Genomic DNA, 16,833 nt, shown 5'->3' with positions numbered 1-16,833 from the left:
GAAACTAAGGAAGAGTAGGCTTTCTAGCATCTATGGATCTCTACAGTGTAGGAATGGAATTTTGTTGCTTGTCAGGTTAGTCAGAGATATTTACATTAAGGGGATACAAGTGCTTTGAGTTTGTCATAGTACATTCCATTAGAATACGAGGGGTGTGCAATAAGTAATGCCCCTGACCCACTTCCAGTTATCTGATCTAGCTGAAATTTTGCATGTGCAATGATTTATATCTCTATATGTTATGTAGCAAATTACAGCTCTGAACTAATTGTGGTTTCTGTTTTACAGGTGTTTGAACTGAGTCAGGTGTGAAATGGAGCCTATTGAATGTTGAGCAGTGATCCGGTTTTTGTATTTGAAAGGACACACACCACAGGACACTTGATGAAATGAAAGAAACTTATGGTGATAATGCCCCATCATATGACCTTGTAAAACGCTGACGTCGTGAATTCAAACATGGCCAGAAGTCTGTGGAAAAAGCTCCCAGACCTGGTTGCCCCCCCACTTCTGCCATTGATGAGGCATCTGTCCGTCAAGTTGAGGCTGCCATTTTGGAAGATCGGCGCATTACTATTCGCCAAATAGCCCAAGATGTCAAGATTAGTACAGGGTCTGTGGAAACTATCATTCATGACCATTTGCATATGCATAACGTGTCTGCCAGATGGATTCCAAGGTTGCTGACACTATTCCAGAAGCGAGAACGCGTCAAGTGCTCGAGGATGAATTTGGAGATGTGCCAAGAAGATGAGTCAAAGTTTTTCAAAAGACTGATTAAGCAGGATGAAACCTGGGTCCATCACTATGATCCAGAGACCAAAACCCAGTCAATGCGGTGGAAGCACTTGGACTCACCACCTCCAAAGAAGGCAAGGTCATGCTTACAGTTTTTTGGGACCAGGACGGAGTAGTGATGACAGATTTCCTGGCAAAGGGTACCACAATTACAGGAGCCTATTATGCTTTACTTTTGAGGAAATTAAGGGAAGCTATTAAAATCAAGAGGTAGGGCAAGATCAGCAAAGGTACCCTCCTCCTGCAGGACAACACTCCGGTTCACAACTCGCATGTTGCCAGATCAGAAGCACGGGCATGTGGTTATGAAATCCTCTCTACTCTCCTGACCCTCTGACTTTCACCTCTTCCCAGCCATGAAGTTGTTTTTGAAAGGAAAGCGTTTCCCAGATGATGCAGCCTTGATTTCTGAAGTCACGTTGTGGTTGGAGGACCAACCTGGGGTGTTCTACAAAAACGGTCTCCAGAGCTGCATCAAACGATGGGAGAAATGCATAACTCTGGGTGGTTCCTATGTAGAGAAAGACTAATAACTGTGCCAAGTTTTGTTGCTCTACTGCTATGGGAAGTGGATCAGGGGCATTACTTATTGCACACCCCTCGTACTTGTAAAATAGGCACAGAAATTAAACATTTCAGTGATGAGACAGAGATTGGAGTTTAGTTGCTAGTGCGGGACCTATTAGGTTGGTGACTATTTTTTTAACCCTGTCTAAGAGTGAGAGACCAGTGGCAGATACATCAATCCAGATATGGCAACAATACTCCATGTATGAACGAATCGTGACCTTGTAGAGGTACAGGATACCCTCAGGTGTGAATAACCTTCTAGCATGGTAAAGAGAGCCCACCTTTGCAGTAGCTTTGACAATGATCTCAATGTATTTGTTCCCATTTATGTGATCTTTGCATGTTAGGCCAAGGAGCTTGAAGTACTTTCAAACAATGTAGCATTAGCCATGGTAATTAGTGATTGAGAAGGTTTCGTGCAATTCTTCAAGGAAAGAAGCTTAGTTAGTTTTGGCAGCAGTTAATATTTACATCTCCATTCCACTACTAGAGGTCTTCTTCTAAGGTTTTAGCCATTTCCTTAGATATGTGCTAATTTGTTTTTCTCTCAAGTCTGTTATAGAGTGTGGTGTCATCAGCAAATATATCCATCTCAGACAAGTTTATCAGGGAAATCATTTATGAATATCAGGATAATGAAGCTCCAAGGATCGACTCTTGTGGCACACCTGCATTTATATAATGTTTTGACATACGACCACCAGGTACAACCTGGATTTTTCTCTTATTTAAGGATTTAATTATGTTAAGTATTTGTCTAGTAATACCATATGATTTAATTTTCATGAGAAGACCATCATGCCATACCCTGTCAAAGGTTTTAGATATATCTAAAGCTATTCAGTGTGTGGTTCAGAGATTACAGTTAGGATATCTGCAATAAGAAGTTTACTAAATCCATCCTGTTGGTTGGAAAGAAGCTTATCTACGAGATGATAGATTAGTGTTCGATTGATTACAGACTCAAAGATTTTGGCAAAGAGGAAAGAAACTAATGAGGTGATAATTGAGTGGCTCAGTTGCTTTGTCAGAATTCTTGAAAACCAGAAGCAATTTTCTGACAGTCAGGAAAGCAAGATTTGTTAAGGCAATTGTTGAAGAGAACTGGGGCAACCTCAGCGGAGCATTTTTTTAATAGTATAGCAGAGATGAAATCAGGCCCACATGCCTTCGAAGTGTCTAGGTTTTTAGAGATCACGAACATCAGAAGTGGTGATTTTCAGATCGAGTGTGACATCTGTCTGCAAAGGGAAATTTATGAGGGGCTAGTTTGCTGGGTTTAAAGTGGAGTTGGAGGCAAACCATAGGGTAAGCAGAGTTGCCTTCTTGGTTGCCATGCAAACAACCTCAAGGTTGTGGATAGTGGGGAATTCTTGATTGGCCATTATTTACCACACTTATAAATTTACCACACTTATAAATTTTCCAGAAATCAAGAGTTCCTAATTTCTGTAGCTCAATGCATTTTCTAGTGACTTCAGTATGTCTTCTCTTGGCTTCAGTTATTTCACTTTTACAATTATTTCTAGCTCCTATATAGTTTTGCCTATTTGTACTGGATTTATGTTGGATTTGTCTGTGGTATGCATGCTGCACGAGTAGAAGTGAACCATTGGGGAGAGTGGGGTTTGCTATAGAACTTCCATGTGGGACCATGTGCTTCAATTGCTGCTTTGAACTGTTCAGTAGTCTAAATTTGCATACTGTTTCACCAGAAAATGAAAAGCGTCTTTGATGTGATCCCTGATAGCTTCCCAGTCAGCCTTATTGTTTTGAATAATGGCTCTTTAACTTGGGGGGGGGGTAGAGAGTTTAGGTTGATGTCTACCAATATTACAATGTGATCAGCATTACCAAATAGGCTATGGACATTTATTACACAATCTTCAGGAACTAGTTGGAAAGATCTAGAATTGAGGCTTGCTGCTCCTGTCAATCTGGGAATGTGACTGCCTATGACAGGAAATGAGATATAAAAAAGCTATCTGTGATGTTATCAGCTGCGTCTGTAACTAGAGAAAACAAGCCAATGACTGTGATGGACATTAAAGCCACCAAACACATGTACTTGGACACTAGTATCTAGGGAGCGTGCTGTATCTATGCTGCCAGAGACATGGTTGATTAGGATACAGTCCTGGGTTGAGGGAGAACGGTAGAGAAAATATATATACAAGTAGCTAACACTATGTTGTAGTTTGGATTCTCTAGTCAAAGGGAAGGTGCTATGAATATAAACTCAAATCCATGCATGTGTCCGAGTTCTAACAGCAAAGTGAAAGATAACTAGACAAGTTAAAGTGGTTAGAGAGGATGGAGGAGTGTAGGTTAGTTTCATTTAGTTCTAAGATATTTGGGGAGTTTGCTAGAAGAAACGATTCTACATCATCTGTTAGTTCTAAGTCCTTGGATATTTGTGAATACAATCCTCAAGGGAGGAGTCAATTGGTTTTGTTTGAGTGTGCGTCTGGTTTGATCATATTTCTTGTTTGAGCTGTCATTATATTTGTTTCAGTTTTAGGGTGAGAGGTGTTGGACAAAGGGGATGTACATAATGCAACACAAGTAGAGCATCAGCTGACTCTTTATCCACAAGATTTTGGCCTCGAGAAATCCCACCGGAGATGAGTACAGTCCCTTTCCATCCATGATCTGGCATTATAACCATCTCAATGTTATACAACTGACGATAGAGCAGCCGCTCTAAGTCTTACCAAAGAGTTAAAACTCCTGTACTATCAGTTGGAATACAGCAGCCAGACAAACTGTCAAATCAGTACCCTCAAATTTGTCAGACAAGAAGAGTGGCCCAGTTTAATCATGTGGACATATGTAGCATCAAGCACCCCCAAGATGTTCAGTTATAACTACAACTATAAATAACTAGCAGGGAGACCCAACATTGTTTAGGATTGAATGATGATCAACAAATGTTCCACCCTCTCATACTTTTATTGTCATCAAAATCAATGAAATCACATATTTTTTTAATCAAATTGATTGATTACCTATTCTAGTTAGGGACCCTCCTCCACCACAGTGTACCAGGAGGAAGCTTCACATGCCTCTCCACAGTGACTTAGTCCACAATATATTGTAGTCTACATTGCACTGAACACAATCTGTTGATTTTATAAAATTATCTGTAAATAATGGCTTCACTTAAAGTTTAAAATGCAAAAGTCAAGTATCATGGTTCAATTGTGCTCTAAAAAGAAACATTCATTTTGAACACGCCTCTGTCTTATAAAAGAATCTGCATTTGATTTTATAGGCTGGGCCTTTCTGGTTGTATGGTGATAAATAGGGTAAGGACAACAGAATATTCTTTTCATTGGTTTTTACTCTCGAGTATATATCCGACACAGTTAGACACAATCAACTGAGAACCACATCACTACATGAAAACATAAGATATCAATGGATATATACCTGAGAGTCAAAACAAGGAAAAGAATATGCTGTTGTCCTAGCCCTAGTGATAAAACTACTCAAATGCACTTGTAGGTTGTATGGTCAAAATCAGACTTCCTTCTTTAATCGGATTTTTTCGATTATTGATACTTATCAGATGCATTCCGATACAAAACCTATGTAAGAACACTCCTAGACATATCAAGTATCTTCATTTGAAATTTAAAAATAAAAATTGGCCCAGTCATTTCAGAGTCCATATGGAACAAACTCTTTCACACACAAAGTTCCTTTTATATATAATAGTAGATAGATAAAATATCTCTACAAAGCCACCATTCATTTATACATAAAGTATTGTTGCAACATCAGGACTGATGCACAAATTACTAATCTCTCCTTCTTAGATAGGGTGCAAAAAAGAGCCTGTAATGTAATAATTCCACATTATCTACCAAGCTCCAGCCCCATCACTGCAATATTGCATCCTGTGTTTGTTTTACAAGTATTTTAATGGAATCTACTCCCAAACACTTGCTGTATTTATGCCTCCATCAAACATAAATACCCTTGATGAACTCTGAAACGAGAAAAAATCCCACCTCTTCAGTGTAGATCCTCAGATGTCAAAGTTAATATGCTAAGAGTCTCTTTACTCATACTGCTAGCTTATGAAATTTCCTTCCTTTTTACCTGACTGAACAAACATGCAAAAATTTAAATGTGTCAACAAACATCTCACTGCACAACTCCTCAAATAGAATGCCCCTGTAGGTATGGGCCCTAATTCACAGTAGCCAAAACATTCTTTGTTTGTGGCAAATTAAATTAAAAGATAAAAATAAAAAAATAAAGTAGGTCTAGAAAGATTTAAAGATAAAAAAATTACACATCGACTTCGAAACAGAAAAAAGTTCTCATAAATTGTTAGGTTTTAACAGCTGACATTAATGATAAAGAAAATCATATGATTTGTGAATCAGAAGATTAAAAAAACATGAAACATTTTAGGCAAATGAAAAAAAAAACAACAAAAAAAACTTATCACAAAATATGGCTATGAAATAAATTGAAAAAAAAAAAAAAACCAAAAAAAACTCAAAACACAAGTAAAGCATGTATGGTCCCACGTGAGTGCACAGTGAACGAGGCCTAAAAAAATGACTAACTTCAGCATTTGCCCCACCCCCATTTAGCCCCAAAAATCCCTAGGGGATGTCAAATCCTGGTGAAAATGAACAAACGGTGCAGTTTTAGGCCTTAACATATGTAAATTTGAGTTCTGCACCATGTAAAAAAAGAAATGACCAAGTCTATCATTTGCTCCTCCCTCCCATTTAGCCCCAAAAGTCTCTGAGGCCTTAACATATTAAAATTTGAGTTCAGCACCATACAAAACTGCTAAATAGATATACACAGAAAATTTTGGACAGATATGGTAGTCCCAAAAATGGAGTGTTTTTATTAGCCCTAAAAGAGCCCCTGGAGCACACCCAAGAGTTATCGCAAAGTATAGACAAGCAAAATTATATAGAAATCAGTTAGTTACAACTTTTCAGAAAGTTGTATAAAAATCCCAGGTGTCATTGTTTTTTTAATAAACACAAAAGTGTCAATTTTAGCCATTTTAACCCAAAAGGCACCCCTAGTGGGGTCAATCAGAGTTTTCCCTGTTACTTTTTTACTCATATCATGTTTAATGTTTGTGCAAAATTTAAAAAAATTCCAAGGTGTAGTTATTGAGAAAAGCGTGGACAGATGAACGGACAAACAGACAAGGGTGAATTTACAGGCTTACCCTCCTAAAAATTTGATTTTAATTGAATTGCACTGTCATATGTAAATGAGAACTTTACAATTATATCATGAGACAAAGTGTTTTATTAAATTCTTAGTATAGCCATTTCAATAACCTAACTTTTCATTTCAATAACACTACACACGATCCAGCATTACAGCTTTGCAGGCAAATTATTTGTCATTTCATCAGATTGAAAAAAACATGAAATAATGCTCACTAATTTTGAGAAGTTAGGAAACAAGTACTGCCTCTTGCAAGCATACTAGCACCTGCTTCACCCTGTGCTCCAATGCCATGAAAGGTAACAAAACTTTGACAACATCAATAGCTTTGTCATTTAAATATACTTTGTCCACTAGAATCCTTAAACGCAAGACAGATTTAACCCCCACCCCCTATATGTAAATTGGTGTAACTGTAATTTAATATTATCATTTTATCTTTTGTACCATTTAAAAGAAGAAGCTTCAAATAAACTCATATTTTTAATTTTTCACAGCGTACAAAAATAACGAAAATGTGAGATCAAAATCATGTTTACATTATCAACGCTTTAAAACAGCATTCCTACGTAGTAATCGTTTTGAAGCTGTAAACACACCCGTGTTTAAAAAATCTAGCAAAAATCAACTAATGATCAAATTTTCATGAAATTTTTTATACATATTCAATTTTAAAATTAACTTACATTTTAAAGGCAGTTTTCATTAAATATGTGAGGGGAAATATTTTTTAGGTGTTCTAACCCCCCCCCCTATATTTCAAGCTACGAAAACTAGAAATAAATTTAGGTCCATAAAAACTGCAACACTATATGAAGCTGAAGAGTTAAAATAATGAAAACAAAGTTTATATATATATTATATAAAAACCCATTACTTATTTTACTTACATTGAAGTAAAAAAAAAAAAAGACATAAAAATCGATGTTATGTTTAAAAATAAAATCAACGTTTCTTCTCAATTATAAATATTATAATTAGTTAAATTATAACAACGAAAAACAAAATTTAAAAAAAAATTAATTTTTAAAATTTAAATAAAATAAAATTCCAATATTTGTGATATGAAGATTCAAACAGATTTTTTCATAAGGTTTTCCAATTTTTAAAAAAATATTTTCATATAATATAAAAAATAGCTATTGGCAACTATAAAATAGCAAATTTAACTATAACTTGAAAATATTTTAATTGTTAAAAGATATTTATTGGGGGGGGTATCTTGATTTTAGCACCTATTTTTAAAAAAATGTATGGAGGCCTCTAATTAATAAAATTAACAAAAACAATAGCAAAAAAAAAATACTGCTTCTCTGATTCAATTAAAGCAACTAGAAGCATCCATAAAAGTATGCACAATTATAGACACAAAATAATGATGTGGCTGATAATGCATAAAATGTTGATTTTACACAAAAATTTGGGCATCCCATTTGTCCACACTTGAGTTTTCATTTATTTCTATTGTTTTACAATTCTTGCATATAAACTGGTTATTCACTCTCAATCGATTATTCCACTGCATTCCTTGTATACCCAATGCTTACAAGTAACAAAAGATGAAATTGCACTAGCCTCCCTTCATTCAAACTGAGCAGGGGAACTTTCCTTTTTTGGGGAGTTTTTTAACACTACAATCACTGATCATCACTGTTTCTGGTAACATTCACTCTTAGAACTTTAATTTCTATAGCATTCCTTGGTCTTAACAAGCAGATCATCTATTGTTTCACAAGCAAATACCAAATCATCATCAAACAGCATCTCTTCTGAACAACTCACATGGGACTCTCTAGACAATGCTTCTAAGACACAATTGAAAAGCAACAGATTCTGTACAGAAGCCTGATGTACTCCTTTAATATTATAGCTGTCACTAAACGTGACATCATGGCTTACAATGCATTTAACCAACCACTTGTTTGCCCCTAGTTTATGCAAAGCCTACTAAACAACCTCTCTTAGAATTTTGTCAAAAGCTTTCTCTTGATACACAAAAGCAAAATACAAGTTTTTCTTCAGATACTTTTCAGGATAAATATAGAACAAGTAAGTTTTTTGCTGAAGCATAAAAACCAAACAGTATTTTATCAATGCTTATCTGACTTATTTGATGCTAAATTACTGTCACTTTCAGAGTCTGAATCATCAACTTTAGGCCTCTGTTATTACCCTATCGAGTACTTCCCGTTTATCTTTGTAACAATTCAGTCTTTCAGGGCAATCTCTTCTTTATGATCTGATTTGTCAAATATCTTTGCTCTACCATATTCATAAATATGGAGACGGTTTTCCTTCTTTCTAAAAGTATTTGCAACCAACAGCTTCATTGCACGATAAAATTATGTCTACTCCATCTCCAGGTACATTTCCTCCATGCACAACCTCAAAATCACCAGGAATCTTTCCAACAAGATCATTCAGATACACCTACCGTCAAGAAACTCAATCTCAAACTTTTTACACAAGCTTCCAATATTTAAACTGCGTAGCTTCAAATGTAACCAAATTTCTTTGGAAGTCGTTCTCTTACTAGAGGCAAGGTTTTTTATAGACCAGAGCCCTTCCCGACGCCAACCCAGTGAGATGATGGGGGCCCAGTGCTTTTATCGAGACACTATCTCTAGGTGATTGCCTACCAAAGCTAAAGAATGTTTCATGTACTCTTTTCTTGTTACTTCGTTTTCCCATTAAAAATATAAAAACTATTTATTAGTTCTGTGAAGTCACATTTTTATTTGGAATATGCCAAGGGGAAATTCGAAACGTCTTGGTTGAAATGGGGATACATAACTAGTATACTTGCCTTAAAATATAATTTTTTTTAAACACTGTCAGTTTTAGAAATAATACATAAAAAAAAAAAAAAAAACAATATGAAGCAGTGATCAAGCATTAGTTTCCTTGGTACAACTGAGCTCCAATCTCTGGTTATCCTTGCCAATCTTTCACGAAAAACACCTGTCTAACTAAAACCACTGTCAGTAATTTTCCCCACTCTTTATCTGTGCCTAAATCAAAACGTAGATTCCATGAACAAAGCTTCTTTCTTAGAAGTGCAAGCCTATCGAACTCTCTTCCGTTTGCCTGTTTCCCACCTGACTACAACTTGGATGCCTTCAAGTTCAACATAAACAAGTTCCTGATGAACCGCTCCCCCCCTTAAGTAAGACACTGTATCAGATCTCCATTACTAGCGATTTCTACGATATTGTCCCATTGATTACTGTACACGCAATAACCTTTATCCCTGAGTGGCCTCCAGGCCTTGATAAGTGGTGACTTCCTTGTAAAAAAAAAAAAATTTCAGCCACTGCCTTCTAGTATCTAACTTACAGAGAGATGGGCGTCTCATTGAAAAAAAAATCAGGCTCAACGGTACAATTGAAATTGGTTTTATTTTGCTAGGGAATGTAGTCTGATTTGGCCTCTCAAACCTTCCATCTAACTCAAGTAATGGCTAAAGAGGAGTGTTGCAAATGATGTAACCATTTAGGCAACCAGTACACAGATTGCTCAGTCACCAGAATCCCATCCTAGAACATCATAAGTCATCACTAGGGCTGTGACAACAGAATATTCTTTTCATTCTTTTGACTCAAGTTATATGCAACACAGTAAGACACAGTCAATCAACCGAGAACCACATCCGTCTATATAAAAACATAAAATATTTACGGATACATAGTCAAAACAATGAAAAGAATATGCTGTTGTCACAGCCCTAGTCATCACCCACAGCCGACAAATGACCTCGTTGAGTCTTGATGAGCATATTCTTCAGCTCTTGCTAACATTTTCTTTTTTTTTTTTAAATCATAATATTCGGTTTAATGTTGAAAAAAAAAAATGGAAAGTTCTTAGGTTAGTAGATATAAAACAGTTGAGATAGCAGGTACAGTCCATGGGAGGAAGCAAGGAAAACATGAAGTTATAATGATAGACTAGAGAGAAAGAGGAAAAATTAAAGACCTATCCAGATGAAAATAATTTGGAAGTCAATTTCTACAAATCGCCCAATGCGTGCCTGCATGTAAAAATGGACATTAAACTGAATATGATAAAATTAATAAAATTCCAATCAACATGATTTTGATAAATCAAAATGCTTTATTTTGATTAGATTGTAATTTATCTCTTCTCAAAGGACATAATGATGTTATGGTTGTGTTTTAAACTAGTCAGACTCTTAAGAGTTTTTCTAAATGATTCCCCCATTCATAGAATGAGGGTAGATGTTGCAATCAGTAGGTAGTTTCTCCCCACCCCTAGTGCTAATGTTTTGTGTTAACTTCCTCGTTCATTTGTAAGAGGCAGCTACCCAGAACAAATAAATTGTCAAAGAGGAGAACATTTATAATTCAGATAAAATTTTCCATGGTGTAGAAACCAAGAACATGGTTACCCTTCTTGGTATGATGGACATGCAGATCTTGTCAGGTTATCTATCTAGGAGAAGAAAAAATGATATTAAAACTGGAGGAAGAGAGGCCTCCTCAGTTATAGTCGACAACCTTCCTAGAACTGATGAAAAACAAATTCTCCAGTTTGCAATCAATTATATTAAAAAACAAACAAAACCTTGATACTCTGAAGATTCAATCCGCATATTCATTGATACAAATGCCATTTCAAACTTAAGCGACACAAACCAATCAACAAAATAAGCATCGTATAAAGTTGTCTAAATACATTTAAAAACAAAAATGAACCCCTTCTCCTGAACATTTAATTATGAACGAAGGAAAGATGTGTAAATTTTTTTTTTAAGTGCTTTATTTTGAAAGTGTTTGAGCAGAGACAATCATTTTAACTAACACAAATATAGAAAGGCAGACATTTGTAGATTGATCACCTGTTTTTATTATTAAGCAGTTCATTGCTACTTCATATAATTTTAGTATGATGCAATTATTATTTATGTTTTGTTTTACGGCATATTAACTTACATGTTTTGTTTTTAATGATAAAATAATACTTATTGGAAACGATTAGAAGTTATTATTTAATCAAGAGTGTTAGTTTATGTTTAGTTGGTGGAAAGGGCATAATTGTGGGTTCATACATTTCCCCAATAGTATTAGTGTACAAATAACCAAACTTCTCTTTATAAATGTACAATTCTTTCTTTGGTATCATTAATAGTTTTTGTCTTTAAATTAGGTTACTATTTTCAGTGATGGACGATTTTTTTTTTTCAATGCATCATTTTTTAACTTAATGTGTACAATATTGTGTGTCGCTATGCATATAAAAAAACAGTTACCATCCTCAGTTGCTGTTTCACCACATTTTGGCTAACTCATTCAGTATATTTTGTTCGTTTACTTTATTTAATCAAGTGCTTACTTCCAATATTAAAATATTTTTTATATTAATTACATATTTTTTTCATTTTAAAACTTTAATAATTTTTATTTGAAAACTAATAATTCGTAATATTCGTGATTTGACGGTGTAAAATACTGATGTGGCCTTTCTAGAGTTGTCGAACTTTGCCGGGACTTATCTGCAAGACTGCCAGTTTTCCTTGATTTTAATAAACATTAGATTTAGAGTAAATTAAAAACAAAAAAAAACTGTAGTTATCAAATTTACGTACATTACAAGCAAGAGAATGATACACATTTACAAAGGAAATTCATTACTATATAGAGTTAATTAAACGATGCTAATGAAATCTAATAAAGTAAAAAGGAGGAATTCATTTAACATTCTCGATAATAAACTCCATTTTTGTAGAATGCGTGATTGGTTCGGAATTTTATTTTATTTTCATTCGGGCCCGGTCCGCGGTCCATCCATAAGCACAGTAGATTTGAACCCTGCTTGCCAATTCCAGCCCACTCGTGACTCGTCGTACTAAAAGAATTTTTATTATCACCGATCGAGAAGAATTTCCAGTCTCTGAAGGTGTGTGTGGGGGGGGGGGGTAATGTCAGAATGAATAGCTTCCCAAGAACAGTTACTGCACTTTAGTCTTAGCTCGATTGTCGTCAATTATGAAAGATAAGGGTGTTGTGTTCGATGTCTTTTTTTTTTTTTTTTTTTTTTTTTTTTTTTTTTTTTTTTTAGAACACGTAACGTTTATGATATCAGACGGTAAAAAAGACGAAACGATCATCTTAAAACTTTAAAAGTTTTGTTTAAAATTTAAAATTTTGTTTTTAAAATGTAATTCCAATTCGCATTAAGATTTTCATCCGTTTCTTTTAAATCTTATAAATTTAATAATTTTAAATAATGATAAAAACCAAATCTTGAGAAAATTAGAATTTTCTCATCCTGGTTACTATAAGGTTTCGGCCAATATAACCTCCGACCTTCTTCAAGTGCATTGTCTAACCTGGGATTATGACAAACTAAACCATAGAAATCATGACATAACGACTAAAAGCGTTGATTAAAAATTAGTTATAGTCTTGTGGAAGTTGAGTCATATTTTTTTACAAGTGAAAATAAACAAAAAAATAACATGACTGACGGATGGAGAACAATCTACCCTTATGGTTTTAAATAAACAGTTCAGTTTAAAACTCCGTTTAAAAATACAAACATTGTAAATTTAAATGAAAAATGTGAAATCAATTAAATTTTTTTTTTTTAATTTTAAATATCCAAGTTTTACCAAGTGGACATAAAGTGGGGGATCTATTTACGACCAAGAAAAATTTTAAATAAATTTCAAAAGGTTCGAATCGTTAATAAATAAATAAATAAACACACACACACACAAATTATTTTGTAAAAGTTCACGGGATTTAACGATCGTTATTTATGAATGAAAATTTCATAATGGTTAAATTATGAAATAGATTGGTGCTTACGCTGCTATACGCACGGTTATTATCATTGATGTATTTATTATAATAATTATTTAGTAAGTATAAAAAGATAACCATTTCAAAGCCTTAGCTACGCATGTATTGTGTCGTACACGCGACTACTATAAAATTTAAGAAATTAGATAAATTACTAGATAAAATATAGTAGTAATTATTCATTCACTATTTAATCATTCACGTCTTTTTTTTGTTTTTGTTACACGGTACGAAAATATTTCTTCATATATAACTGTATGGATTGTACTGGGAGGGATTTAAAACTGGGTTCGTTCAATAAAAAGGAAATAGTCTAGTAATAGATACTTATATTAGAGCACATGTCTATATAAGTATTTTAACAATTGTCTGTTTTATATAATGTGTTGTTTTTTTTACGAGCGAAAAACGCTATAGAAACAGGAAGTAAATTGTCAACTGAAAAACGGATATGAAAATGGGCGTGTGTTGAATAAAAAGTACATATTTATGCATTGCATCGTTATATAAATAATTGGTCTCTCAATTATTTCTAGATATTAATTGTTAATTTTCAAAATTTAATTAAAATCAAACCTGCATATTTAGCAGATTGGCCAAATAAATAAATACAAAATAAATTATGAATTCGTCATATAACTGAAATTGCTAAAAAAATAAACCTTTTTTATTTTAAGCATTGCCCGGAAAAAAATTTTAGTTTCATTTTTGTTTCGTTTATTTCATTTATATTTAAAATTATTTTTATGTATTTTTTATTTTGTAGACACATCCGTCATTATTATTTATTTACTTTTTTTTTTTAAGGATTGGTGTATATGCAGAGATACGGACCGTCGTGACTCGTGCTATAATGTTAGATAAGTTGAATTCAATTATTACGGTATCCTTTGTTTATTAAATTGTTAGGTGAGTGTACAGAACAGTTTACCCCCTCTCCTCATGTTAAGAATGGATTTCTAATGTTATTATTTGAACTAATGACGTTATTTAGAAAGCCGTAGCAGCACGATCCGTTTTCTGCAATAAACTTTTGGAAAATTTAATTATTACAGTATCGTCTAGTCATTATTAATTGAAACCAATTGTTAGAACATTAAATTTTGCTATCGTAGTCTTTTAGTCTCTATTTATAAAACTATTAATCTGTCGATCTGTTAAAAATTTCGATTTGTTAAAAATTTGGGTGCTAGTGCAGAGAGTGATCCGCGCTATTTTTTAAAATCGTATTTCCAAGTTTAATTAAAGTTTTATGATATATTTTTTTTTTATTCAATTGTAAGGTTGAAGTATAGAATAGGTACAAAACACCCTCCCCTCCCCATGTTAAGAATGGCTTTTTAAATAATAACGTTATTATTTACGTCCGGACTGCACTATTGCACTAGTACCAAAATTTGAAATCAGAAATTACTTTCTATTCAGCAATTTAAATTTCGAAGATTCAGGAAATATTCCATTAATTTAGTATGAATATAAAGTTGACTTGTTTATGAAGACACTGAAATGCATGGTGGTTGACTTAATTTCATAACAGGACTTTTTAAAAGTCAGATTTTTATTTTAAGAAATACTCGATAAATGGTAAACAAAAAGTAATTATGTAATCATGAAAATTACGTTGATGCGAGAAATTTTATTAATATAGAAATTTGTAGTAAAATGTAAAAAAAAAATGATCGAATTGTTGGTTCTTTGAGACAATAGTCGCGCGGTCGGTGGTAAAATCCGGGTTTTCCTTTGATTTGAGAGCAATGCCATTGCTCAGCAATGGGTAGTTATAATGTTATAAATATATATATTTGTCTCTGGTAAACTTAATTTTCGCCAAAAAATTACGTTTGAATCGATTTTAAAGCTTTGAAATAACTTTCGGATTTCGCATGATCAGAAAGAACGACCATTTTTGTTAATCTACCTGGAAACGGTGTTTACTTTATACATTTGGCATTCGAAGGTGATTTTGAAACCTTTAAATTGACGAATAGAAAAAATCCTTGGCTAGAATTTTAAACGATATCAATGAAAAATCGTGTATTACCGTTTATCATAAACTAAAATCGGTACTTTATGCAGAATACGGCCCGTGCTGAAATAATATTTAGAAACCCGTTCTTAACATGGGGAGTGCGTTTTGTAACTATTCTGTACTTTCATCCAACAATTTAATACTATAAAAATTGAATTTAACTTGAAAATCCTATCTAAAAACATAGCACGGTACAGCAGTGACAGCACGAGTAACAGAAAAACAAATACTTTTGGACCATGGTACTATCGTATGTATTAATATATGAACTATGAACTTTTTTCTTTAATTTTTGCAAGATTCCATAAAAAACAACTTAGAGAAAAGATAATATGATATAATTATTTTCAAATGATTAGACTAAGATAGATTTGTATTTTTAAAGAGAAAGGGATTATTTTTCTGAAAGTCTTGTGAACTGAACACCAGTTATTCTAACGGGAGAGGAGGTAACACACACTCATATATATATATATATATATATATATATATATATATATAATTAAAGAAAATGACGAATGAGGGATTATAAATGATTTTTAAATATTCTTTTAGTCTATTCAATAAAACAGAAGTAAATAAAGACAGCGATCGAATAATAAGCTTAATGTTTCCACTTGCTAATCAATTATAGCCTTACAAAGAACCTTAGGGAAGCAGAAATATTGGTTAAATAATAATAAAATAAATAAGATTAAGAAAAGGTGGGGAAAAAAGTTATAGAAAAACTTTCTTTCAACTTCATTTTTTCGGTCTAGTCCGTTATCGTTCACACACACAAGTCCCGTGACTACTGCGGCTTTTAGCGTCTCTTGGACCACGTTTCTTGCAGAATCCCAACAGAAAACACCACAACAAACACGTCCATAAATTTACCTTAACCTTTATGGCACTCATTTTCTGTTAATCATGTCTCTGCTACACTGAAAATACCGGGAACAACGTAGTGGAATGCGTGTGTTGAGAAAGGAGTTTTCTAACACAAACAACACTACCTACCATTTTGTCGAGTCATGTGATCAGCGACGGCTGCGTACAAATAATGAAATCCGGAGACGCTGAAAAGCACGAGTGGAATGAAAGTCAGAACGAAATGCTAAACCGGATATTTTACACTTGTAATATTGCTCTCCCCTTGTTGACGTGTTTGTTTATTTATTTTATTTTTATACAATTACGTACAAATTTAACTCATAACAATATATAATTAAAGAAATAGAAAATAGTTATGATTAGAAATTTAATTAACTATTTAATCTTTAAAATAAAACGAAAAGTTTTGTTTTTTTTTAGTTTGATATACGGAGAGTAAAAAAAATAATTTCTATATTTAATGGATGGAATTATTATGTTTTTATGAAGGACACGGCTTTTTTTTTTTTTACTAAAATTACTAAT

The 16,833-nt window shown here is 33.5% G+C and overlaps 1 protein-coding gene across 2 annotated transcripts in view; it reads right to left on the bottom strand.

Moving 5' to 3' along the window:
• Positions 1–16,556, bottom strand: part of LOC145279680 (ras-related GTP-binding protein C-like) — a 52,188-nt gene extending 35,632 nt beyond the window's left edge. The window contains exon 1 of one of the 2 annotated variants that reach the window (XM_080130952.1): positions 16,435–16,556. In XM_080130952.1, coding sequence (XP_079987078.1) covers positions 16,435–16,437 — 3 coding nt within the window. In that variant the 5' untranslated portion in view covers positions 16,438–16,556. Of the gene's footprint in view, positions 1–16,311 lie in introns of both variants that reach the window. The other variant, XM_080130951.1, reaches the window with a different exon arrangement.
• Positions 16,557–16,833: the final 277 nt, after the last annotated feature.

Source organism: Euprymna scolopes, chromosome 7 (genome assembly GCF_053919585.1).
Source record: "Euprymna scolopes isolate OS-2025 chromosome 7, ASM5391958v1, whole genome shotgun sequence".
NCBI lineage: Eukaryota > Metazoa > Mollusca > Cephalopoda > Sepiida > Sepiolidae > Euprymna > Euprymna scolopes.
Note: the sequence above shows the minus strand (reverse complement) of the source record. Positions and strands in the feature narration are given on the sequence as shown.